This window comes from Macrobrachium nipponense, chromosome 1 (genome assembly GCF_015104395.2).
Source record: "Macrobrachium nipponense isolate FS-2020 chromosome 1, ASM1510439v2, whole genome shotgun sequence".
NCBI classification, from domain to species: domain Eukaryota; kingdom Metazoa; phylum Arthropoda; class Malacostraca; order Decapoda; family Palaemonidae; genus Macrobrachium; species Macrobrachium nipponense.
The window spans coordinates 53,329,798-53,351,926 of record NC_087200.1 but is presented as its reverse complement, the minus strand read 5'-3'; the positions used below and the strand labels follow the sequence as shown (position 1 = coordinate 53,351,926).

Genomic DNA, 22,129 nt, shown 5'->3' with positions numbered 1-22,129 from the left:
ACCCAAGACCACTATTTCAATGTTTATAACTGCCTACTTTAGTTCAAGCACCAAATATTTCTTCAACTATCACCTTAAACTAAATTCAAGACAGTTTCAAAGTTATTCTTTCCTATCTTCAATTTCCCCTGCATCAGATCAGCAAACAAAATTATAATTACCTAACAATTCCTTTCTATTTTCATGATTTGGCTGCTGCACCAAACTAAAAGTACATAGTATATCTATTTCGTGAATGAACATATTTATGATAAAAAAAACATGATTTACTGTAATGATTACAGCACCCAACTATAATATTAATGTATAAACAGCAAAATACAGCAATAAAAATCTAGTTTTGTCTTTTGTTTACGTTTAGAATTAGCTGATGGACGTTTATTACCGAAAGAATTATTTTGGAAAACAATTTAGTTACTAAAAGAAACAAATTTATTAATGGAATTATTATTATTATTATTAACTTTGTACATAATAGTTTATGATATTATGATACAGTAATTCATATTTCATTGAGAGAGAGAGAGAGAGAGAGAGAGAGAGAGAGAGAGAGAGAGAGAGAGAGAGAGAGAGAGAGAGAGAGAGCAGCTTGTGACGAGAGTAACTTGAATAGCTTAAGATAGCAGCTTAGGACGAGAATAGCTTGAGAGAGCAGCTTGGGACTAGAGTACTGTTGACTATCTTAGCTCGAGAATAACAATGAAATTTGTATTTTAAATATTTTATGATGATAAGAAATGAAACATGGATAGTGATAAGATACTCTCTTGTATACTGTTATAATATGTGATGATCACTGAGTCAACTATAAAAGTTGTATTGAAGCACAGTTTCGTAAATCACAGAAAGAATAAAAATATGGCAACACATATTTTTATTCTTTCGGGGACCAAACTCTTGTTCTTTTTATTAACGAATTAATACAAATAGATCAGTATTATAGTTTTTTTTTCTGTAAAAGATGAGAGAGAGAGAGAGAGAGAGAGATTTTGCTATTTACATTCATAGTATTTGAAAATTTGTGAATGAGTTTTATTCTATAAATGCATTTAGTCATGAAAAGAAGAAAACAGTAATTAGCAAATCTTGCTCTATGATAAAATTCGTGATTTCGTTAATTTTCTGGAATATACGTAGCATTTGGGCTTCACAAAAAAAGTAAGTAAAGTGATTTATGACAGAGTTTAGAGGATACTTACGTAAAAATACATCGGTACTTTGTAGAACAGTGACGTCACGGTGGTCATGTATTTTTTGGGGGAATGAATATACATTTATGATAAAAAATAGTTACTGTACTGCTTAGAGTACCATATTGTAATATTAATGTAATCACATCAAAATAAAGTAATCATTGTTCATTGTATACTGTAAACATGTAAAGTGTATTTTTGTCTTTTGAAAAATGGATTCCCCAAGGAATTATTCCTTGAAGAGGCTTTTCATTATGAAGATATGCCAATAATATATAAGATTTGCGTTTTATTATGAATATATGACAATAATATATAAGGTAAAAATGGTTTTATTACGTTTACGCTTCGTCGCTGATTGCAAACAACATACTATAATCTATGACAATTATCGTTTGTATGACTGCAGTGTTCAGAGAAGTTGATTACGTTATACCAAAACAATAATGAAGTTCGAATTGAAAATTGATGTTTTCCTAAATGCTATTACTACTGTAATTAAAATACTACTATTAACATTTCTAAAAGGTTAAGAATGACAAAGGTGCTGTGAAGTGTAACTCAATGTTTACATTTCTGCTGGCCGCTCAACTACAAGTTGATGTCAATGACGTGGATTTATTCCATGAATAGGCTATATATTATGAAGATATGCCAATAATATATAAGGTGAGAATGGTTTTATTACCTTTATTGTCAGTTAATATCATAATGTGAATCTGTTCATGCATTTGTTGGTTATCGGAACCGGACGAGGCTTAGCCTACCACCGACAAGCCCGCGATGCTGTGATTCATACCAGCGATATATAGACTGAGAAGTGGTCCAAGGAAAAACCCGTGATTAACTGAATCCGTGATTGCTGATCCGCGACTAAGCGAGGCCTCACTGTATATCAATGGCGAGAGTCTGTTACGAAATTCGTAAGGAGTCAGTAAGCGGGAAAAGACAGGCAGTCAGAAGTAGCCAGTGTTTTTTGGTATTTTCTTGATTGATATTGATGTTGTATGGTTGTTGTGCATGTCTGGTAGTTGTTGAGCTGAAGAGGTTTGTTGTACTTGGTTTTGCATTTTGATGGTTTTGCGGGTTGTTTGTTGGAGACAGTGTTGGTGATTGTGGTTTGTTGTTAGGTTTGAGTTATCGTACGATTTGTCATGTTGTTTTTGAGCTGTTGGTATTTGTTTGCGTAGTGATTGGGGTGTTGTTTTTTTAGTTGTTGTATGGTTTTGGTGCTTGTCTATCTTGGGTAGTGAAATTCAGTGGTTGTTGTGTCTCGAAGACTAGCCTATATCCAGAGGATAGCACTGCACCTAGCCTTGAGTATCTAATCTGAGGTGAGTAAACATGTTTGTGTTTTGTGTGTTCTGTATTTCGGTAACCCATTTGTCCTGTGCGTATTTAGTAACGCGAAGAGGAAAGTGTGGCAGAGGGAAAGTTTGATAGTTGGTACGACTAAAGTAACTGGGGAAAAGGACGTGCATCTGCTGACAGCTGAATCCTCATAGGACCTCCCTGCATTTCCCTTAGAGTAGCTGAAGCATCAAATACATGAGGATAAGCAGAAATGATGGAAGCTGCATGTTCTGCACGCTCTGCTTCTGTAGGGTCTCTGCTGTGTGGCCATCTTGGCAATGCCACTGGTACAGACACCAAAATGCTGGTACTTGCAGACTGCACAACATCCTGTGTGTTAGAAGTCACTTGTGGCTCCAAAACCTTCTTGGTTCTCGATGCTATATGTGGTTGCGACACTGAACATGTAACATGCTGTATTTGCGCTGGAAAATTTTTTGGTAATATTCCCAGTGCTACACAATCAAACCAGCTCAGAAGTGCACCTTTCACTTCCTTGACGACTGACACAACTGTTGTCGTACTACGATTCCCCAAAGTTAAAAAAGCCTCAAAAGTACCCATGTTAGTGAGAGGTTGACGATCTGCTGCAATAAGACCACCCATAATGATCGGCTCCAGTGAACTCTCATGAATTCCAAGAGATATAGCGTTCTCAAGTCCTATCACAGTTGTCTCCGCTCCAGAGTCAGGTGTCCACATAACTGAACTTGATCCTTTGGGGTGAGTGGTACTGATGCAAATCTGAGGGGTTGGACGTGATGACGCACAGTTGCTGTAAATATCTCCAATGACACGATATAGATTCTGCTTTGAAGGCTTGAACGTGCTTTTATTATTCTTTTTATTCTTCTGAGGAGACAGTGGCTGTCCCTTTGACCTGCACACCACTGCAAAGTGACCTTTCTTACCACATTGTTTGCAGTCCCTGTTTAGAGCCTTGCATGCCATCTTATCAAGATGGCGCTCACCTCCGCACCTAAAGCACTGCTGCTTTAAATGGGCTGCCTTCTGACCTTGCTTGTATTGGGACACTCTTGAAACATTATACTTTTCACTGCCCCGAATAACAGCACGACTGGCATTTGCATTTTCCGATGCTCTGCAAATATCAATAGCCATCTGCAAAGTGAGCTTCTTTTCTTCTAACATACGTTTCAAAGCCTCTTCATCTCTGGTTCCAACGACGATCCTGTCTCGTAGTCTGCTCTCCATGCAGGTTTCACAAAAATCACAGAAAGAAGCAATCTCTTTAATGCCGCACAAAAAATCATCGAAGGTCTCGTGCAACTCCTGGACTCTTGTATGAAAGTCGCGTCGGTCCACGATGACATTCCTTTGGTTGCGCAAGTGCAACTCCATGGCATCCAATATAGTCTTCAAGTCTGCTCCATCATCCAGTGAGAGACCATATCTCAGAGTGCGGGTCCAATCATCGTCTAGCACGGAAATCAATGCTGACCGCTGCTCAGCAAGAGAGAGAGATGACATTCTTGTCAACACTGCATGTCCCTCATACTTGTGACGCCACGAACCAAACTCTTTAAGAGATACAGAAGACGACAAGTGTGGTGCAGGAACTGCCCTTGCCTGAGACTGATTCCTATGATGTCCTGAGGTACCAGCAAAACCCTCTAGAATCGCGGTTAAACGTTCTTCCCTTTTTGTTGCTGCTTCTTGGGCATGATGAGCCATCTCTGCTTGCCTTGCCACAAGTGCTGCCAGTTGTTCGATTTGCTTCTCCATCGTGTACGGGTACTAAAGATTTTAACACTGTACTTCTTGAACGACAGTAGACAGCATAAACAAAACCAATCACTGCGCCATGTTGGATTTCTGTTTCATGTATTTTGTAAACTTAACTGTATGGCAGCTTAACAGAAACTAAATATACATTGTAGATTTCAGTAAAAGGGTAAACAGTAATAATTACAGTACTCAACAGTTTGAGTGAAAGGTACAATTATAATAAATACATAGTTACGTATAAATACAGTATGTAGTTATACAACTAATTACACCAAAGTGTAGTTAGCAATCTCACACTTGCTTGTGATCCCGCCAGAACATGATCCTCTCTTTCCTCTGACCAAAGGCCCGAAGCGACTTCAGAGCCCAGATGCGCGCCCAACATTGATCAGAGGCGTCTGACCAAAACATTAGGTCCGGCGGAACTGAAAGAAGAGACGTCCCTGACTCGAGGAGGTGAACTTGCATCCACCAACGGAGATCCTTCTGATATTGTGGAGAAGAGGCGACTACCGTGTCCTCGGATATGAAATCCCATGAATGGCGAAGGGTTGACTGAAGGGACCTCATTCTGAGATGCCCTCTGGGAACCAGTTGGATAAGGGGTGACAAGTGGCCCCAGAAGTCCTCCAAAGAGGGACTGGCTGCATTACAGAGGACAGAAATTCTTTGGCCAGACTTAGAAGCTTGTCTATCTGTTTCTGAGAAGAAGCCCTCAAAATCTGGGAATTTAAAACAATCCCCAGATAAGTCAGATCTGGCAAGGGATTAGATTGGACTTGTCGAAGTTGACATGAATGCCCAACTCAACACAAGACAGAACTATCTCCCTCAACTGGAGACATTTCTCTAGAGAGTTGGCCTGGACTAGCCAATTGTCCAGATACTGAAGCATCCTCACTCCTAACCAACGCAGAATAGCTGAAACAGGAGCTATCACCCGAGAAAAGGCCTGTGGAGCACTGGTGAGGCCGAAACAGAGGGTCTCAAAATGGAAAACTCCCAAGTCTGTGAAAAACCAAAGGTAAGATCTGCTCTTTGGATGGATGTGGATTTGCAGATAAGCATCCTGCAGATTGATGGAAATCAACCAGTCCCCCTTCCTGATGGATGAAAGAACGGTCTGAACCGTCTCCATCCAGAACTTGGACTTTAGAATGAATTTGTTCAGGACCGAAAGATCTATGATGTGGCGCCAGGCACCTGAGGCCTTTAGAACCACAGACACCCCTGAGTAAAACCTGGGAGAAGGAGGAGCTTGCTCTATGGCATCCTCCTCCAAGAGGGCCAAAAGCTCCTTCTCCAAGGCTTGACCCCTGATTGAGTGAGGGGAATCACTGCTGAACTCAAGAGGACGATTGGAAAGTGGAGGTCTCTCATAACCTACCTTCAGGAGCTCCACTACCCAAGCGTCCACTGCTCTCTCCTGCCAAGCTGACCAATGGCAAGAGAGACAAGCTCCTACTACGGTGTCATGGTAAGCGCTTCATAGCAAAGAATTACGAGTTAAAGGAAAGGAAAATGCATCTTTGAGAAGTTCTGCAGCACGTAGGCTTTCGCGCATGAGTTGGAGGCGCCTGCTCTCGCGGTTATTCTGGAATCGTGGGGCGTGCTGGGGAACGTAACAGGCGCCGAAGTGTCGTGAGAAACGCCGCGATTTCTGATGCAATTCTTCGTCTAGATTCTTCTAAGAAGTTCCCGTAATCTCGGGAGTGTGACGTTCGCCATAGGCCCCGCCCCCTGGTCATTGTATAAATATGACTGACGGAGTAGGAGAGATCAGAGTAAGAGATCATCAGTAAGAGTCACAGATCAGATTATCAGTGAGAGCCCAGCAGCAGAGATCAGAGATCATCAGAGAGAGATAAGAGAAGAAGGAACAGACGAAGGATCAGAGAGAAAAAGTCGCTCAAGAGTTGGGTCCAATTCTGTTCAAGTCGTCGTTAGGAGTGGACGACCGAGCTGCCCTTCAAGTATCAAGAATAGACATTATTTTCTGCAATGCGGAGTCAAGAAGACGTCTACAACTACAGTTCTCCTTTGTGAAGCTACCGCTTCGAGCATAGATCTCCGACGGCGAAAAACTGGCTGGCAAGTACTTTCATTACCCCACCGTTTCCCCAGTTCATGCATTGTAAGATTTTACTTGTGGTATGTAAATAGGAGACGCCATTCTGCATTTATCTTTGTTAGTAAGCTTGTAAATAAACCTTTGTTGTGTTTGCGTATCTTTCTATATTCGTATCCCCAGTTTCAACTGTTGTGTTGAATTCTTTTTGTTTATCATTATATCGAACTTGGAGCGGACCTCTCACATCTCGGTTCGTAGCATGCGGTCTCCGGGCAAAGTAATGGCTCCTACTTCTGAAAATTGTTACACACAGACAAGGAAGAAGAAGAAGGACCTCCTGGAGGTTGAGCTCTTCCTCTACCCTTAGATCTGCGCCAAGAACCTCTCCCACGTTTCAAAGGGTGAGCGCCAGAGGAGGATGCCAGGGCGCCAGAAACCTGAGAAAATGTACTCAAGAGAAATGAGCCAGAAGAAAGTTGTTGGGCTGGAGCAGAAGGTGCAAGTCTGGCACTAAACTTATACTTACCCTTTGAAGAAAAGGGAAGAAAACCTAAGGAAAAAGCTCTTGATAAGGCCCAGTGAGCTTCGGAAGATGCACTGCCTTGATGTTCTTTCAAATCCTCAGAAAGTACAAACATATCAAAAAGGGAATTGCCAAAAGCAGAAGAGGACAATAAGCGATTTCTCTGCATCTCTGAAACCTGCAACAAATACAGGTTACGCCTTAGAGAAATAGACAAGCAAAATTTTTCAAAAAGAGGAGCATCTGGAGGAACAAACCCAGAGTCCTTGACATACATTAAAAACCTCCGAGGACCCACAAGTTGATGGACTGAGCCTCCTGCAAGGAGCACATAACAGACTCCATAGCAATAAAGTCTTCAACGAGACTGAGACCGAAATCTTGGAAAGCAAAGGCTGACTCGAAAGTCAGACAAAATCAGGATTTGGTTTGAGGGGTTGGGAGGATGAAGTATCATCCACCACCAGATAAACACCTCTCCAGTGTCGTAAAAGAGAAGAGAGCTTCCTCTTCCCTTCCCCGATCACCTTCGAAAGTTTAGCTGCGCTGTCTACCCTCACCCTCGCGAACTGCTGAGCAAAGGGAAAACGTAAAAACTCCCACGACCAGGGTGGACTGTCAAGAAAAAATCCCTTCTGTAATACAGCGAGGAGGAGGCTGCTTCTGCTCTTTAGGCCTTTCCTGAGGAAGAAGACTCAAAACTAAATCAAAAAGCTTCTTGAACTCAACATCAATATCACATGAATTCGTGTCATCATCATCATCGTCAGAACCTAACTGTGAAACTTCCCCCAAAGTAGCATCCTGACGACTAGCTGTCTTAGGTCTAACACTAATACCCCTCTCCCCTTCTCCTAAATAGCGCTCTTTGGTACTGTTACAGGACTAACAGGGGACACATTGGGTAAAGAATCCTCAGGCACCTGCCCGGAGCGGATCCCCCCTAGGCCTTCACCACGACAAGGTTCACAAGCCAGGGTACCTGTCGCACCGTTTCCCAGGGTATTGTCGACAAGTGCCTGACAAGGAGCTGAATATGAATCTGAAAGATTGTTAGACATCCTAGTAAAAGCTGCTTCAAAATTTTCTGACAGCTTGTTAAACTTGGCTGAAATGTCTCTATCTAAACTATGCTGTAATGTTTCAAATTTCTTATTCCAACTAGTTTCCTTCGGCAAAAATTTTGAGTCAAAATCAGAAACGACTTCATTTGTTACTGCTTGTACAGGTGGCAAAACATTAATTAATTTGGAATCAGAATCACATGATACCAAAGCCAAAGAACCAGAACCATGGGAACACAAGTCAAGGAAATCATTAAATACAGGTTTAGCCACTGATTTCTTTTTCTCCTTAAACAATCTTTTATGCTGTAAGATTCTTTGATGTTTAAAATATGCAGTCATATCTACGTCAGACCAAGACTTACATAAGTCACAACGAGAAGTCAAGTCACAAACCTGTCCACAACAAGAGTTACAAATATCATGGGGTTCATACTCCTTGCTACTCATCCTTGTCCCACAAGCCGGGCAATTCCTGGTGTTGCTAGCACAAGGAAGAGTCGAATCATCTTGGCTATCCATTGAACATGTCACAGAGTAAATCCGGATGGTGCAAAAGTTCGTCAATATAAAATATAATCCACAATTAAGAAATAAAAGTTAATTCACTAATTTCATTGATTTCATATATGGTAAATAACATAAAGCCACATTAACCAATAATGAGAGCTTTAAAGGCTTAAAAGGTTTCAGAAATTTATAAAGAGCGACCATGACGTAAACAACACGGGCACTCGTTAACAACTGAAAGAGAAGGTTTTGTAACTGTCAATGGGAGTGTTGCCAACTGACACAGAATAGGAGGTAACAGGGTTGCCAATGTGGTAAATTTTGGTGCGGTTTTGGGGGATTTAGGGAAAGACAAATTATATTAAGGTAATGTTTATTAATATTTCTTGTTTCTATCTACTCTCTTATCCCTTTATCTCATACATACTTTCACCACATTAATACTCAACAATGCAATATCTTGTTTCAGAAGTTGCCTTATTTTATGACAAAGACATTTTAGACACAAAGAGAGAGCTATACCAAAAATCCTGCACTGCATGAGAATTACATCAAGTGCATCTTTCTGGAGATGTAAACAAACTGGTGATGCACAGTATACATACCATGCTACTGGTAAAGATATTTAAGACACATTCATGAATATGGTAGTAGTATACATTTCCAACAGTAACACTCACCTGCACTTAATGGAATAGACGAAGTTTTCTGTGTAACAGACCCCATCCATGGTGATGATGGACTTTTTGACTCATTTGCTGATAAGGCTGCATCTTCAGCTATGATGCCTGCAACAAAATTCACAAAAAAACTTTAATTTTTGCCAGTTTTCCAGCACCCTGTGTCAGTCAATTAAATTCCAAAGTGACAAGCATAAACGGCAATAATCCTCCAATTAAGACTGAAATATTTTCAGATTCTATTAATACAAACCTCTTATTTTATTTATACTTCATGTCATAAAGATGCAATTAGACTGGTACCAAGTACCTCAACAGGCAAAGGAATCCTGGAATTTTTTCAGACCTCTAACACCCCTGCTTAGCTAACTAAGCACTTACTTTCAGCAAAATCTATCAGGTGGGCTGGGGGGGAGGAAATTACAGTGTAAGAATCTGTACTAGAAGAGCAGATACATAAAAGTTTGTAAGCTATCATACAATAAATTTTTAATATGCTATATTGACTCATTTAGGGAGGAAATGGTACTTGCTATTAAGATCGTGTCTCAAACAGTGTCAAAATAATTAATAATAATAATACTGTTAAAGAGAACGCCACAAATAAGTGAGTTGATTTTATAAATTGTTTTTTCTATTTTTCTTATAATCTGCTTCTCTGGCTCACTGGTCAATATTCATATTGGGAATTTCTAAAAATTATGAAAGTGCTGAAAGTTATCTTTTATTTTATTAAAACAGGACTCTGGTATACATACTGGTATTAACAGCATAGGATCTCAGGTCCAGGTCAAGCAGGGGTCGCAATCAGTGCTGGTAATATTCTGTAGGCATAGTTCAATTCCAGGCCAGGGTCATCTTTGGTTTACAGCTAGTCTTGATGCTGGTATAGCTGGTATTCATGTGACATTTCAACCTCCTTGCAGGTCATCTTCTAGCAAGTCAGCAGAGGAACTGTAGCAAGTCTGCTGTCTGTATTTACAGCGGCTTCCACGAAGCCCTCCATAAAGGAAAGGAGAAACTTAATTTGAACATCACTCAGGAAACATTTCTCCTCCCCACCGCCGCCCAGAGAGCAGCGAATGACCCCCCGACAATGCAAGAAAATCAGGAGCTCCCTCAGGATGATAGGACTCCCACTACAGACAGAACTCCTGACGTCCATTACCAGGCACACTACTATGCTGCTCGCACAACAGAATTTCCGTGACCATCAATGCGAAACCCCCGAATTCGCCCAAGACTGGCCCGACCAATGAGAATTCAACTATAGGTCTGAGCTGCTATAAATAGTGACACACAGACTCTCTTGCTAGTGACAGATTCTGCAGATGACAATTTGCAAAAACAGGGATTAAGTCATTTAGGGAACAAATGCCTCCTTTTCCCCATCTTCCTCACAAGCTAGATCTTCTTGCCTCACTACTTAGGATGCTTTGTGTGAGCGAAGTGCTGCTGTTTTGCAGTCAGGTGATCAGACTGGACATTGTTCGCCTTACAATGATATTGTTATGATACAATAAAGTTTTGTACATACTTACCCGGCAGATATATACTTAGCTATAGTCTCTGACGTCCCGACAGAATTCAAAACTCACGGCACATGCAACAGGTAGGTCAGGTGATCTGCCCTTTCCCGCCGCTGGGTGGCGGGACTAGGAACCATTCCCGTTTTCTAATCAGATTTTCTCTTCCACCTGTCTCCTGAGGGGAGGCTGGGCGGGCCATTAATCGTATATATCTGCCGGGTAAGTATGTACAAAACTTTATTGTATCTTAACAATATTATTTTTGTACATGCAACTTCCCGGCAGATATATACTTAGCTGATTGGCACCCCTGGTGGAGGGTAAGAGACAGCTAAATACCATATTTAACAAACAGGAAACAACATATGTTGTAGGTTATAAAGAAAAACCTTGGTTCTTACCTGAATGGGCAGAAGACTTCATGGATACTGTCTATGAGTCTGCTTGCCTCAAGAGCTTCAGCGAGGTTGAGACCTGAGACCGATAGCCCTTCTGGATCGTGTCAATGGGGGCTGGCCCACTTACTTGACAGAGCCTTCTATTGGATCGTGTCAATGGGGGCTGACCCACTTACATGACAGAGCCTTAACCTGTATCATATCAATGGGGACTAGCCCTCTTACATGACAGAGCTTTAGGTATCAATATACAACAAGGAGCACAACAGCCAATCCCGACCACCTGACCACCCTAACACTGTTAGAGCTAAGATTTGAAAGGGGTAAACTTCCAATACTCTCTTCCAATCAACCATAAAAAACACACCACAAACCGTTAAAATACCTAACATTAAACTAAACTAAATAGGATTAGCTTCAGCTCCCTGTCCCAGCACTGAATCCGCAGATACGTATGCTCCAAGTGAAAAGCACTTCTCATAGGTTACATGCACGTCTCTCAAATAATGCGATGCAAACACTGAGTTACACCTCCAGATGGTAGACTCGACCAGAGTCTGGAGAGACAAGTTTTTGTGAAAAGCCAAAGAGGTTGCTATGGCTCTCACATCGTGCGCTTTCACTCTTAGGAGCTTGAGGTGCTCGTCCTCACAGGAAAGATGCGCTTCTTTAATAACATCCTTGATGAAGAAAGCTTGGGCGTTCTTTGAAATGGTTCTCTTCGGATCTCTGACCGAGCACCAGAGACTCTCCATATTACCTCCTAGTTGCCTCTTCCTTTGAAGGTAGAATTTGAGGCTTCTGACCGGACAGAGTCCTCTCCAATTCTCGCCCTGTAATCGAAGAAAGTCCCTTGACTTCGAAGCTTCTTGGCCATGGTTTGGAAGGGTTCTGATTTTTTGCCAGGAAAAGGGGTTTGAAGGAGCAAATTGCTGAGTTCTTCTTAAACCCAACTTTGTCTTCCAAAGCTTGCAGTTTGCTTACCCTTTTGGCTGAAGCAAGAGCGAAGAGGAACAAAGACTTCCTGGTTAAGTCTCTAAAGGAGGCTGTATGCGGAGGTTCGAACTTGCTTGTCATTAAGAATCTTAGGACCACATCCAAGTTCCAACTGGGTGGTCTAGCAGTCTTGGTTTTAGAAGCCTCAAAAGACCTGATAAGATCATGAAGGTCTCTGTTTTCTGAAATATTCAGGCCTCTATGCCTGAAAACAGTGGCAAGCATTCTTCTATACCCTTTAATAGTGGAGACAGCAAGCTTACACTTCTCCCTCAAGTAAAGGAGGAAGTTGGCGATGTCTGTTACAGAGGTACTGGAAGAGGATACCTTCTGAGCCTTGCTCCATCTTCTAAACACCTCCCACTTTGACTGGTAGACGCGCAAGGTTGAGGATCTCCTGGCTCTTGCAATAGCCTTTGCAGCTTCGCGTGAAAATCCCCTCGCTCTCACGAGTCCTTCGATAGTCTGAAGGCAGTCAGACTGAGAGCGGGGAGATTTTTGTGGAATCTGTCGAAGTGGGGCTGTCTGAGAAGATCGCTCCTGAGTGGAAGCGACCTGGGAAAATCCATCATCCATTCCAGTACCTCTGTGAACCAATCTTGAGCTGGCCAGAAAGGGGCGATCAGAGTCAGTTTTGCTCCTTCCGCGGAGGCAAACTTCCTTACTACTTCCCCTACGATCTTGAATGGGGGAAAAGCATACCCATCGATTCCCGACCAGTCCAGAAGAAGACCGTCTACTGCTACTGCCCTCAGATCTGAAATCGGTGAGCAGTAGTTCTCCAGTCTTGCGTTCCAATGGGACGCAAACAGATCTAGATTTGGCCTTCCCCAAAGGCTCCACAGTTTCCCGCAAACTCCTGGATGGAGCGTCCATTCTGTGGGAAGGACTTGGTCTCTTCTGCTTAGAAGATCTGCCCTCACATTCCTTTCCCCTTGTACGAACCTGGTGAGGAGAGTGATGTTCCTTTCCTCCGCCCAGAGAAGCAACTCCCTTGCTGTCTCGTATAGGGAGAAGGAATGTGTTCCTCCCTACTTCCTAATGTAAGCTAGGGCTGTGGTGTTGTCGGCGTTTACTTGCAGCACCAATCCTGTGACCTGCGACTCGAAGTGTAGGAGAGCCAGATGAACAGCTGCCAACTCCTTTCTGTTGATGTGCCAGGACACCTGTTCTCCTCTCTAGTGCTACTGTTTTGGCTTGAACTAATCGTCTTCAGTACGTATTCTGTTATCACCGTAGAAGTCCCCTCGGGACAACTTCACCTTTGCTCTCTTCATTAAGAATGAAATAGGTCTGCTTCCAGTCCTTATTCTTGCCTCTCAAATGAAGAAGAATTAGGCTGGAGTGCGATTACAAGAACCTACAAATATACTAGCAATATTTCTCTCTCAACATGCTTCTGTTATCTGTTACATCGTCTGAGTTATAGGCATATATCTTTAAGTTAATTCTTATGGTATGTGCCGAGACGAATAGTACCTTCTCTTAATTAACCTGAAACTTGAGACAGCCTTTCGGGCCTCCCAAGAGTTAACGGTTTTGATTTTGAGATAACTAGTGGTATTGTTTCACAACAACACCACAGCATTTGCATTATTACCAAACAAGAGGGTTTCCTTCCCTCCCATTTTGGTTAAAATGCAGATGCTCTACTGTATCTTTTTTGCGCTCAAAGATTCTAGCCGAAGGCATTCCATCATGGAATGCACTACCAGGGAACTCAGTATAAGGAGTCGAGCAAGTGGTAGAGTTCTCTCAGTACTGGCCTCTTTCTGAGATTCTGTTCCATTTAGTATTGTTTCCCCTCTGTCAAGGATTAACTACCAATTCAAATTTCTCTGTCCAGCAATCACAGACTAGTCCCTGGTTGGACCAGAATTCTCGCATAAGGCCCATGTCCCATGCTCCACCTTTGCCGTTGCAAAAATTTTCAGACAAGAGATATTGGACTCATTATCATCTTTATTTTTACCCATGGTATAACAGAAGTTTGTAGCCTAGTCTTTTGTTCCATCACACCTCCCCCAACAACCGCTGCGATGACGCAGAATAATTTTCTTCAGACAATTTGTGTTTTGTCTTTTAACATACATCTCCTAATTCATAACATGTTTAATCATTCTTTATTCACCCTGAATTGAAAATGAATAATGGAAGACTTTGCCTGCTCCCCGCCTGACAAGCCCTGTTTCCAAAGTAAATAGAAAATTCCTCCCTGATCCAATTCACAAGAAGAGGTTCTTCGTTCAGTACAATCCCTGTGTTTTCATTACTGAAAGACTTCCTGCCTTTGTTGCAAGCTCTGACTTTCTCGCCGAGCAGCAATGAAATGGCGGATTAACTTTTTCAGGCCTCTGTAAAACATCAGGGATTAGAGCCATCTTCACTGGTTGGTGTCATCGACAGGACTTTTTCTATGATCAGAATCTTGAGAGTTTACTTCTCTCGATTTAACTGTGAAGACATAGGTCCACATTCACTTAAGTCATTAATAATTAGTATAGTATTGTTTCTCCTTGGTTGAGATTCAGCTACTGGTGAGAAACTTCTGTCTTGCCTTCACAGGGTCCTCGTTTCTCTAGAAGGCTTTTGACTCTCGTGTAATGTGCACTTGCCTCGCAAGATTCATCATCTCGTCTCTCAACATCGTTGGCAAAGAAGATAGACGATTTGCATAACCCTTCAAAGGGCGGCCCTGGGCTGGTGTCATGTTGTGACTACGTCTTGGATGTGTGGCAGCGCAGTCATTCAGCATCTGTTGATGAGTCCTAATCCTTCATGATCTGCGCTGTGGACTTTGTATTGGTTGATCCAGATCAGTCATTACTTTGTCCTATGGGTGTGTTGCTGTACCTATGAAGGATCGACACCCTTCATTGGGTGTTGATACCTTTATCCACTGCAGACTGCCAATGCAGGAGTGTCTAATGACATGTCTTTCTCCGAGTCTTATGAGATCATGAGAAGCTTCTCTACAGTTGGATGCGTCCAATGGCTGGGTACATTTCATCACTCCGAGAAATATGTCGGACTGGAAGATAGATAAGGTCTCATTGGGACCATATTTATATTTTTCTTCCTTCGGGTCTGCCCACAGGTTCTTGGAACCTCTTTTCCTTGGACTGGTGGTGGATGCTCACAGGTTGTGTTTGCTTACCTGGTTCCTTCAAGAGGACAAGTTGCATCTCACCTATGGTGTGCGGTTCTAGAGGTAAGAAGGATGCGAGAGTGACTGGGCTCTCCACCTTCCCCTCCTCGTCCTTCTACTCCTCTTCCTTCAGGTTGAGGATAGGACTCGAACTTACACTTGCTGGTCAGGCTATTGATGCAGTAAGCTTGCACATCAAGCCTCCATTTCTTATCAGAATCATAGAGGCAATCCCACTTCGTCTAGCAAGGGGAGGAAGGAGACTGGCAATAATGCAAACCCTTCCCAAAACTTTGCATTAATGCCTCATGTTGAAAAGGCCCAGTCAGTTCTAGAGGCTCACTCTCATTCCTCCCACCAATCAGCGAGTCTTCCTTATGTAAAGGACCAAGGGATTGTATATCGTGTAGGAACAAATCACAGTTTTTGAAAGTAGTAAATTGTATTATTACTAACTGTAGAAACCTGAGGTCCTTTACATTAATGCCCACCTCATGCCACCCTTCAATCTGAAACCTGGGCCAAAAGGCAAAGTGGAGTGTTTACATCTGGGGAGGCGACCTACCTGCCTACCAGATGGTAGTTACTGCCTAACCACCTTGTTCAAAGAATTTTATGGCCGTATTCCAACCTACACTGAAAGTAATTCCTTATGTAAAGGACATTAGGTTTGTATAGTATGGAAAAATACAATTTACTTTCAAAAATTATATCATTTGCTGCTGCTCAGGTCACTGAGTTGGGAGGATGTTGGTGTGAAACAGCTTGATAATGAAGCAGTTAATAGGATCACTCATTCTTTATCCAGTCATCATAAAGTGAGGATGTGGTAGAAAGAGCTGTGTAAAAAAAAATTTTTTTTTACATGCATAACTTATTAAGTAATTACTACTTGGGTAACAGTTTCTAGCACTGGCAAATTAGTCCCGCCCACTTTCGGGAAGAGGAACAACTGAGCCAGGTGCTTCAATTTGTTTTTGTTGGCTTACGACGAGGTTGAGTCAGCAGCTGGTTCAGAATTTGAATTCTTTGCTGTTTTTCCTGGAAATTTAAGTATCTTATTTGGTAGCTATTCTGCATTTATTTAAACAGGAATTGTGATTTTCTTAGATGATTATCCAGTTAATTTAGATAATTAACTCAATTACTGAATTTAACTGTACCACGGTTTTCGTACATAATCCACTCTGGAACCTCCCATGAAAACTGAAACAATAATTCCCATAGGGAATAAGTAATGTAAATTACAATTAATGCATTCCAGACCACCAAAAATATTTTTAAAAATATACTTTTAAAAATATATTTGTTAGTTTTCAAAATTTTTCAAACCAGCCCTTTCTGACCTTAAATTCACTAACAGCAACGCTTGTAGGCATTTTCCCACTGAGATCGGCATGCAACTTTCTCCAAAACTTTGCTACAAGTTCTTTCTTAAATTCTATAGTGTTTCCCACCTTTCTGACCCCGTGATGGCTTATTTAGCAGTTGCACTCGAATGATAAAGCACAAAAAGTACAGAAACAATGAACACAAAAGCAGAATGGGTCACGAAAGAGGATGGGATGCTTTGTTTGGGCACTCGATACGTGGCCCAGTCACATGCTGGTCCCTGGATGGAGCGTTTCTGAGTGTGAGAAAACCAAGGAAACGTGCGATAACCAAGACAAAATTTTGTAGAAAAAAGTGTAGGAAAACAGAAACGTATGAAAAGAGAGGCACACGAAAACAGAGTTTTGAGTGTACTGTTACATGGTATTGAAAACATTATGGGATTACAGTGTTCTGTAACCAAACACATTTTGTTGTGTTTACTGAGTCTTGTGTTTTACTGGCTTTTGTCATATACAGATAGAGATTCAGTTAAAAAGTAAAGTGTATGGGGGTGAGTTTTGAAGAAATACAAATTGGGTTGCTAGATTTAATGTGTTAGGAAGATTACTGCTATGAATTGCAAACTGCATAGACACATACTGTTCATAAAAAGAAATATATACATGTACATGCTCTGAAACTTCACAGCATATTCCAGGATACTCTCAATTCACTAAGTACTTTAAAAGATGGAGTTTAGTTTAAGTTAGGTTAAGTTTTTTTTGGGGGGGAGCAAAAAACTTAACCTTAATTACACTTAATATATTAAAGTATGAAGTCCTCGTCAGGAACTGGGGAGTGACTGCAGACTGGGCAGTATAAATATGTATTCTTGTAAAGTTGCCCAAAAAAAAACTTAATCTAACCTTTACCACACTTCAGTTTATTGAGTTTGAAGCATAAATATAGAGTGGAGAGATTGGACAGCCTATGATAGCCAAATAAGTTTGTGACTTGCAGTGCCTGGCACCATGCTGTGTTAATTATCATGTAAACAATGATGCAACTCATACACTCTAATGGGAAACCCAGTACTACTCTTTAAAACGTGTTTTCTCGGCTCTTCAAGACTGTCAAAAGATTTATGCAGCTTAGAAATAGTGCTAAAGGAACCTATTTCACTGGGCGTGCCGGCACGGCCCCCTCGCCCAGAAATAGATTTTTCCTACGTCAAAATCCCTTAATGTTGCCGTTTTATTTCTTTTACAGTTAAGCCATAAAGTTTTGTAGATGTGGCAACATTGCAATATTATGATCATACTGCACTGACAGCCAATTTTCTCAGCAGTCTTCAAAGATTGGTAAATGATCTTTGCAGCATTTACCATGGACAATGTGTACCATATGTAGAAATAAAAATGTTTATTCTGTCTGCTCTTGTTTTTATATACTTGAGCAATAAAACTGACCAATTTGCCAATGCTATGTGCTTTTCTTACCACCATAAATTTAAAGTTTTAATCTCCAGAGGCAGAACTAATTATTATCATTCTTTGCTTGTGGCTCAAACTGATAGCCAGTAAAATTTGACAACAGTATGCTAAAATAATTGACATCTCCAACACCGCCATCCCATAGAAGCTTGATCCACAGTCATAACAATAGCCAAGGTTTAATAGCCTGATACCCAGCAGCCAATATTTCAATATTCTGTACAATAATTATCATTTTAGTTTGCAGGGCTGTATAGATCTTGCCATGGCCAATACAAATGTATATGCCAGCTTGCCCCTTCTGCTTACATCTTATTAAACTAAATCTACTTTAGTAGCCAAAATGTTGCCTCTTAACATGTTTTGGACTGCAAAGTCTGTTGCAGAAACTAGCTCATGCATACCAAGAAGTGTGAAAATGTTTTTAGGCAGAAAATCCTTGCTGCAATATACATGATTCATAGTTTGGGTTTATCCCTTTTGCAGTTTCTAACCCAAGTAAGGTAATGTCTTGCTCTTTGTTCTTGTCAGGAAATCTTAAACTTCAAAATTTTTTAAAGTAAATTGTATTTTTCTTAACTATACAAACCTGAGGTCCTTTACATAAGGCAGTGCCTTCAGTGTAGGCTGGAATTAGGGCCGTTAAATTCTTGAACAAGATGGTTAGGCAGTAACTACTGTCTGGTAGGCAGGCCTACCCGCCCGATGTAAACACTTGACATTGCCTTTCGACCCAGGTTCAAATTGAGGGGTAGAATGAGGTGGTTATAAATGTGCAGGACTACAGTCAGTTCTAGAGGCTCACCCACATTCCTCCCACCAATCAGTGAGTCTTCTTTATGTAAAGGACCAAGGGTTTGTATATTGTGTAGGAACAAATCACAATTTTTGAAAGTAAATTGTATTTTTCCTAACTATTTGAACCTGGGTCGAAAGGCAAAGTCAAGTGTTTACATCCGGGCGGGTAGGCCTGCCTACCAGACAGTAGTTACTGCCTTATGCGAGAATTCTGGTCCAACCAGGGACTAGTCTGTGATTGCTGGGCAGAGAAATTCGAATTGGTAGTTAATCCTTGACAGAGGAGAAACAATACTAAATGGAACAGAATCTCGGAAAGAGGCCAGTACTGAGAGAACTCTACCACTTGCTCGACTCCTTATACTGAGTTCCCTGGTAGTGCATTCCATGATGGAATGCCTTCGGCTAGAATCTTTGAGCGCAAAAAAGATACAGTAGAGCATCTGCATTTTAACCAAAATGGGAGGGAAGGAAACCCTCTTGTTTGGTAATAATGCAAATGCTGTGGTGTTGTTGTGAAACAATACCACTAGTTATCTCAAAATCAAAACCGTTAACTCTTGGGAGGCCCGAAAGGCAGTCTCAAGTTTCAGGTTAATTAAGAGAAGGTACTATTCGTCTCGGCACATACCATAAGAATTAACTTAAAGATATATGCCTATAACTCAGACGATGCAACAGATAACAGAAGCATGTTGAGAGAGAAATATTGCTTGTATATTTGTAGGTTCCTGTAATTGCACTCCAGCCTAATTCTTCTTTATTTGAGAGGCAAGAATAAGGACTGGAAGCAGACCTCTTTCATTCTTAATGAAGAGAGCAAAGGTGAAGTTGTCCCGAGGGGACTTCTACGGTGATAACAGAATACCGAAGACGATTAGTTCAAGCCAAAACAGTAGCACTAGAGAGGTGCTCAAACCTCTCGGTGCTATCTACCCTGAACAGATTGACGTATGTTTGGTAAGATCCTAAGATTGAACCAAAAACATAGTCTCTCGGATTTGAACTCTGAGGAGTACACTCCATACAATTCCTCTTATTTCCTTGTTCAATCCAGTGTAACCAGGAAGTAGGAGGGAAAAAGAGAGGGATATTGACTGTTCTTGCCCACTCTTCTCTGAACTTGCGATGTTCTCACTCTGTTAAATGAAGCATTCATTTCCTACACCCTTTTCGTTCATGCGAACGGGATCGAAAGATGACCGGAGTTAAATGCAGCCAAAGCTGGCAAGAACTTGCCACATCTTACTACACATCTGTCTTCTCCATGATTGAACCTGACGAAGAGGACTACACAGAGGGACTCCTCCTATCTCCTTCAGTTACCTTGTCCCGAGGAACAGTAACATTGACCTTGGCACCTGAAGAATAGCTGAAAGACAATGACCCCTGAGAAAAACTCACTGCAACATGAGAATGGAGGGTGCTATGTCACTGCAAGGAACCGCACCAATCAAGACCAGAGTTCGTTCAATAGAACAGAGAACTCAGCTCAGCAGAGCTGTCTGGTCGAGCTGAGTCATGTGAGCTGAGCAGATCACCACATAATTATGAGTGGTAATCGTCAACAAAGAACTATCACTTCTTCCCAATTAACTGTTCTGCTTCGAGGCTGAAGGTCCAAGAAGAAGAATAAAGAAGGATTCTGTGTCTGCTGTCCTACATGTTTGGACTCTAAGTCCAAGACATGAGGACGGTACTTAACCATTCACCTCGAATGTGTTGCATGTAGTTCCAAGCCTCTGCAGAACTCCAAACCAGTCTGAAGAGCTAACTCATCTGTAATGGTAAAGGCTCATCTTGCTATCCAAGCACTCGTGATACTGAGTGCCCGGCCAGCACTAGAATTTGTAAGAATTCCCATGCTCGGCAAGAAAACCAGACTCTTGTAAGACAATAATCAGGCGAGCCTTGTCTTGCTCTGGTACTCGGCAATATGATGAAGCCGAGCACTCGGTGAGCGCTAACAAAACAAAGGGATCAAGGCGCTCAGCTAGACTCCCGATTATTGTAATAATTATCGGGAATGCCCGTTGCCCGAGTGTTTGGAAATCACAGAAAACCAAATCACTCTGTGAATGCCAGAAATTGCAAGGCATTTAATGGCTTAGCGAGACTCCTGATTTCCGTAACAACAGTTACCGGGGATGTCTGTCTCGCCCAAGTGTTTGGAAATTATAGAAAATCATAACACTGAGAATGCCAGAAATTCCAAGGAATTCAAGCATTCAGCGAGATTCCTGGATTTTGTAGTAGCAATTATCAGGAATTCTTGTCTCATCCAAATGTTTGCAGATCACAGAAAACCAAAACACTCAGAGAGTGCTAGAAGTTCCAAAGAATTTAAGCGGTCGGCGAGACCCACGAATTTCATCAAACAATTACTGGGGTGGGGTCCCTCCTCAACTACTGCAGAAGTCCAGGAAGAACAGGGCATAAAAAAGTCCTAAAATGATATTTTTATAATAAAATAATGTTTTGTTTATACTTACCGAGTAATTATATAGCTAAGTATTTATAAGTACTGGTGGCTAAAATTTGAAAACCCCGGCAGCGATTCTTTTGTTTAGGTGTAGGAAGGTACCCCGCCCACTATCGGGGGAATAGGTAAACAACTCGGCAAAGAAACCCAATTCTATTTATGCCTTTTCATCCATGAGAGGGGAGGAGGGTGGGCTCCCATTCTGTTATTACTTGGCAAGTATAAACAAAACATTATTTTACTATAAAAATGTCATTTTTGTTTAGGTAACTTACCAAGTAATTACACAGCTGATTCCCAAATTGTTAGGTGGTGGGATTCATGGATAAACAACTATTGCAATTATAATTGATAAAAGCATGCAAATAGAAAAATCTTGCCAGCATTATCATAATGTTTGTTGCTTCCTTACCTGTTAAGAGAGATATAGCAGACAAAACTGCCTCTGGCCCAGCTACTCTCAACTTAGTAGAGGTGTGGTGTGACCAAGGTCACCTACTACATAGTGGGGGCCTTACAACGAGGAATTCGCCAAGCGCTAGTAAAGCAAATAGTAAAGCACAGACATTGTCCCTGCCCTAGGCGCAATACCATGAACAACAACAAAAAGCCAGAATACCAACAACCTACCTACACCAAATATTAAAAACCACCACCCTACCAACAATTCTGGAGGGTATCCAGTACCAAGTACCCCCAGACTCCCCAAGGAGTCAACACTGGTTTTCAAGGGAAAGAGTAAGGTAGGAAGGAATGCTTCCTATGCTTCTTCTCCCATTACCATGCCAGCCACTGCGAACGGACCCAAGGTATTGTAACCATTAAAAA

At 41.5% G+C, this 22,129-nt stretch overlaps 1 protein-coding gene across 2 annotated transcripts in view; it reads right to left on the bottom strand.

Moving 5' to 3' along the window:
* The window catches only part of LOC135219304 (uncharacterized), a 347,240-nt gene that overhangs the window by 287,712 nt on the left and 37,399 nt on the right, over positions 1-22,129 (bottom strand). For both annotated transcript variants that reach the window (XM_064255961.1, XM_064255960.1), the window contains exon 3: positions 9,144-9,251. In XM_064255961.1, the coding sequence (XP_064112031.1) occupies positions 9,144-9,251 (108 nt within the window). The remainder of the gene's footprint in view (positions 1-9,143; positions 9,252-22,129) is intronic.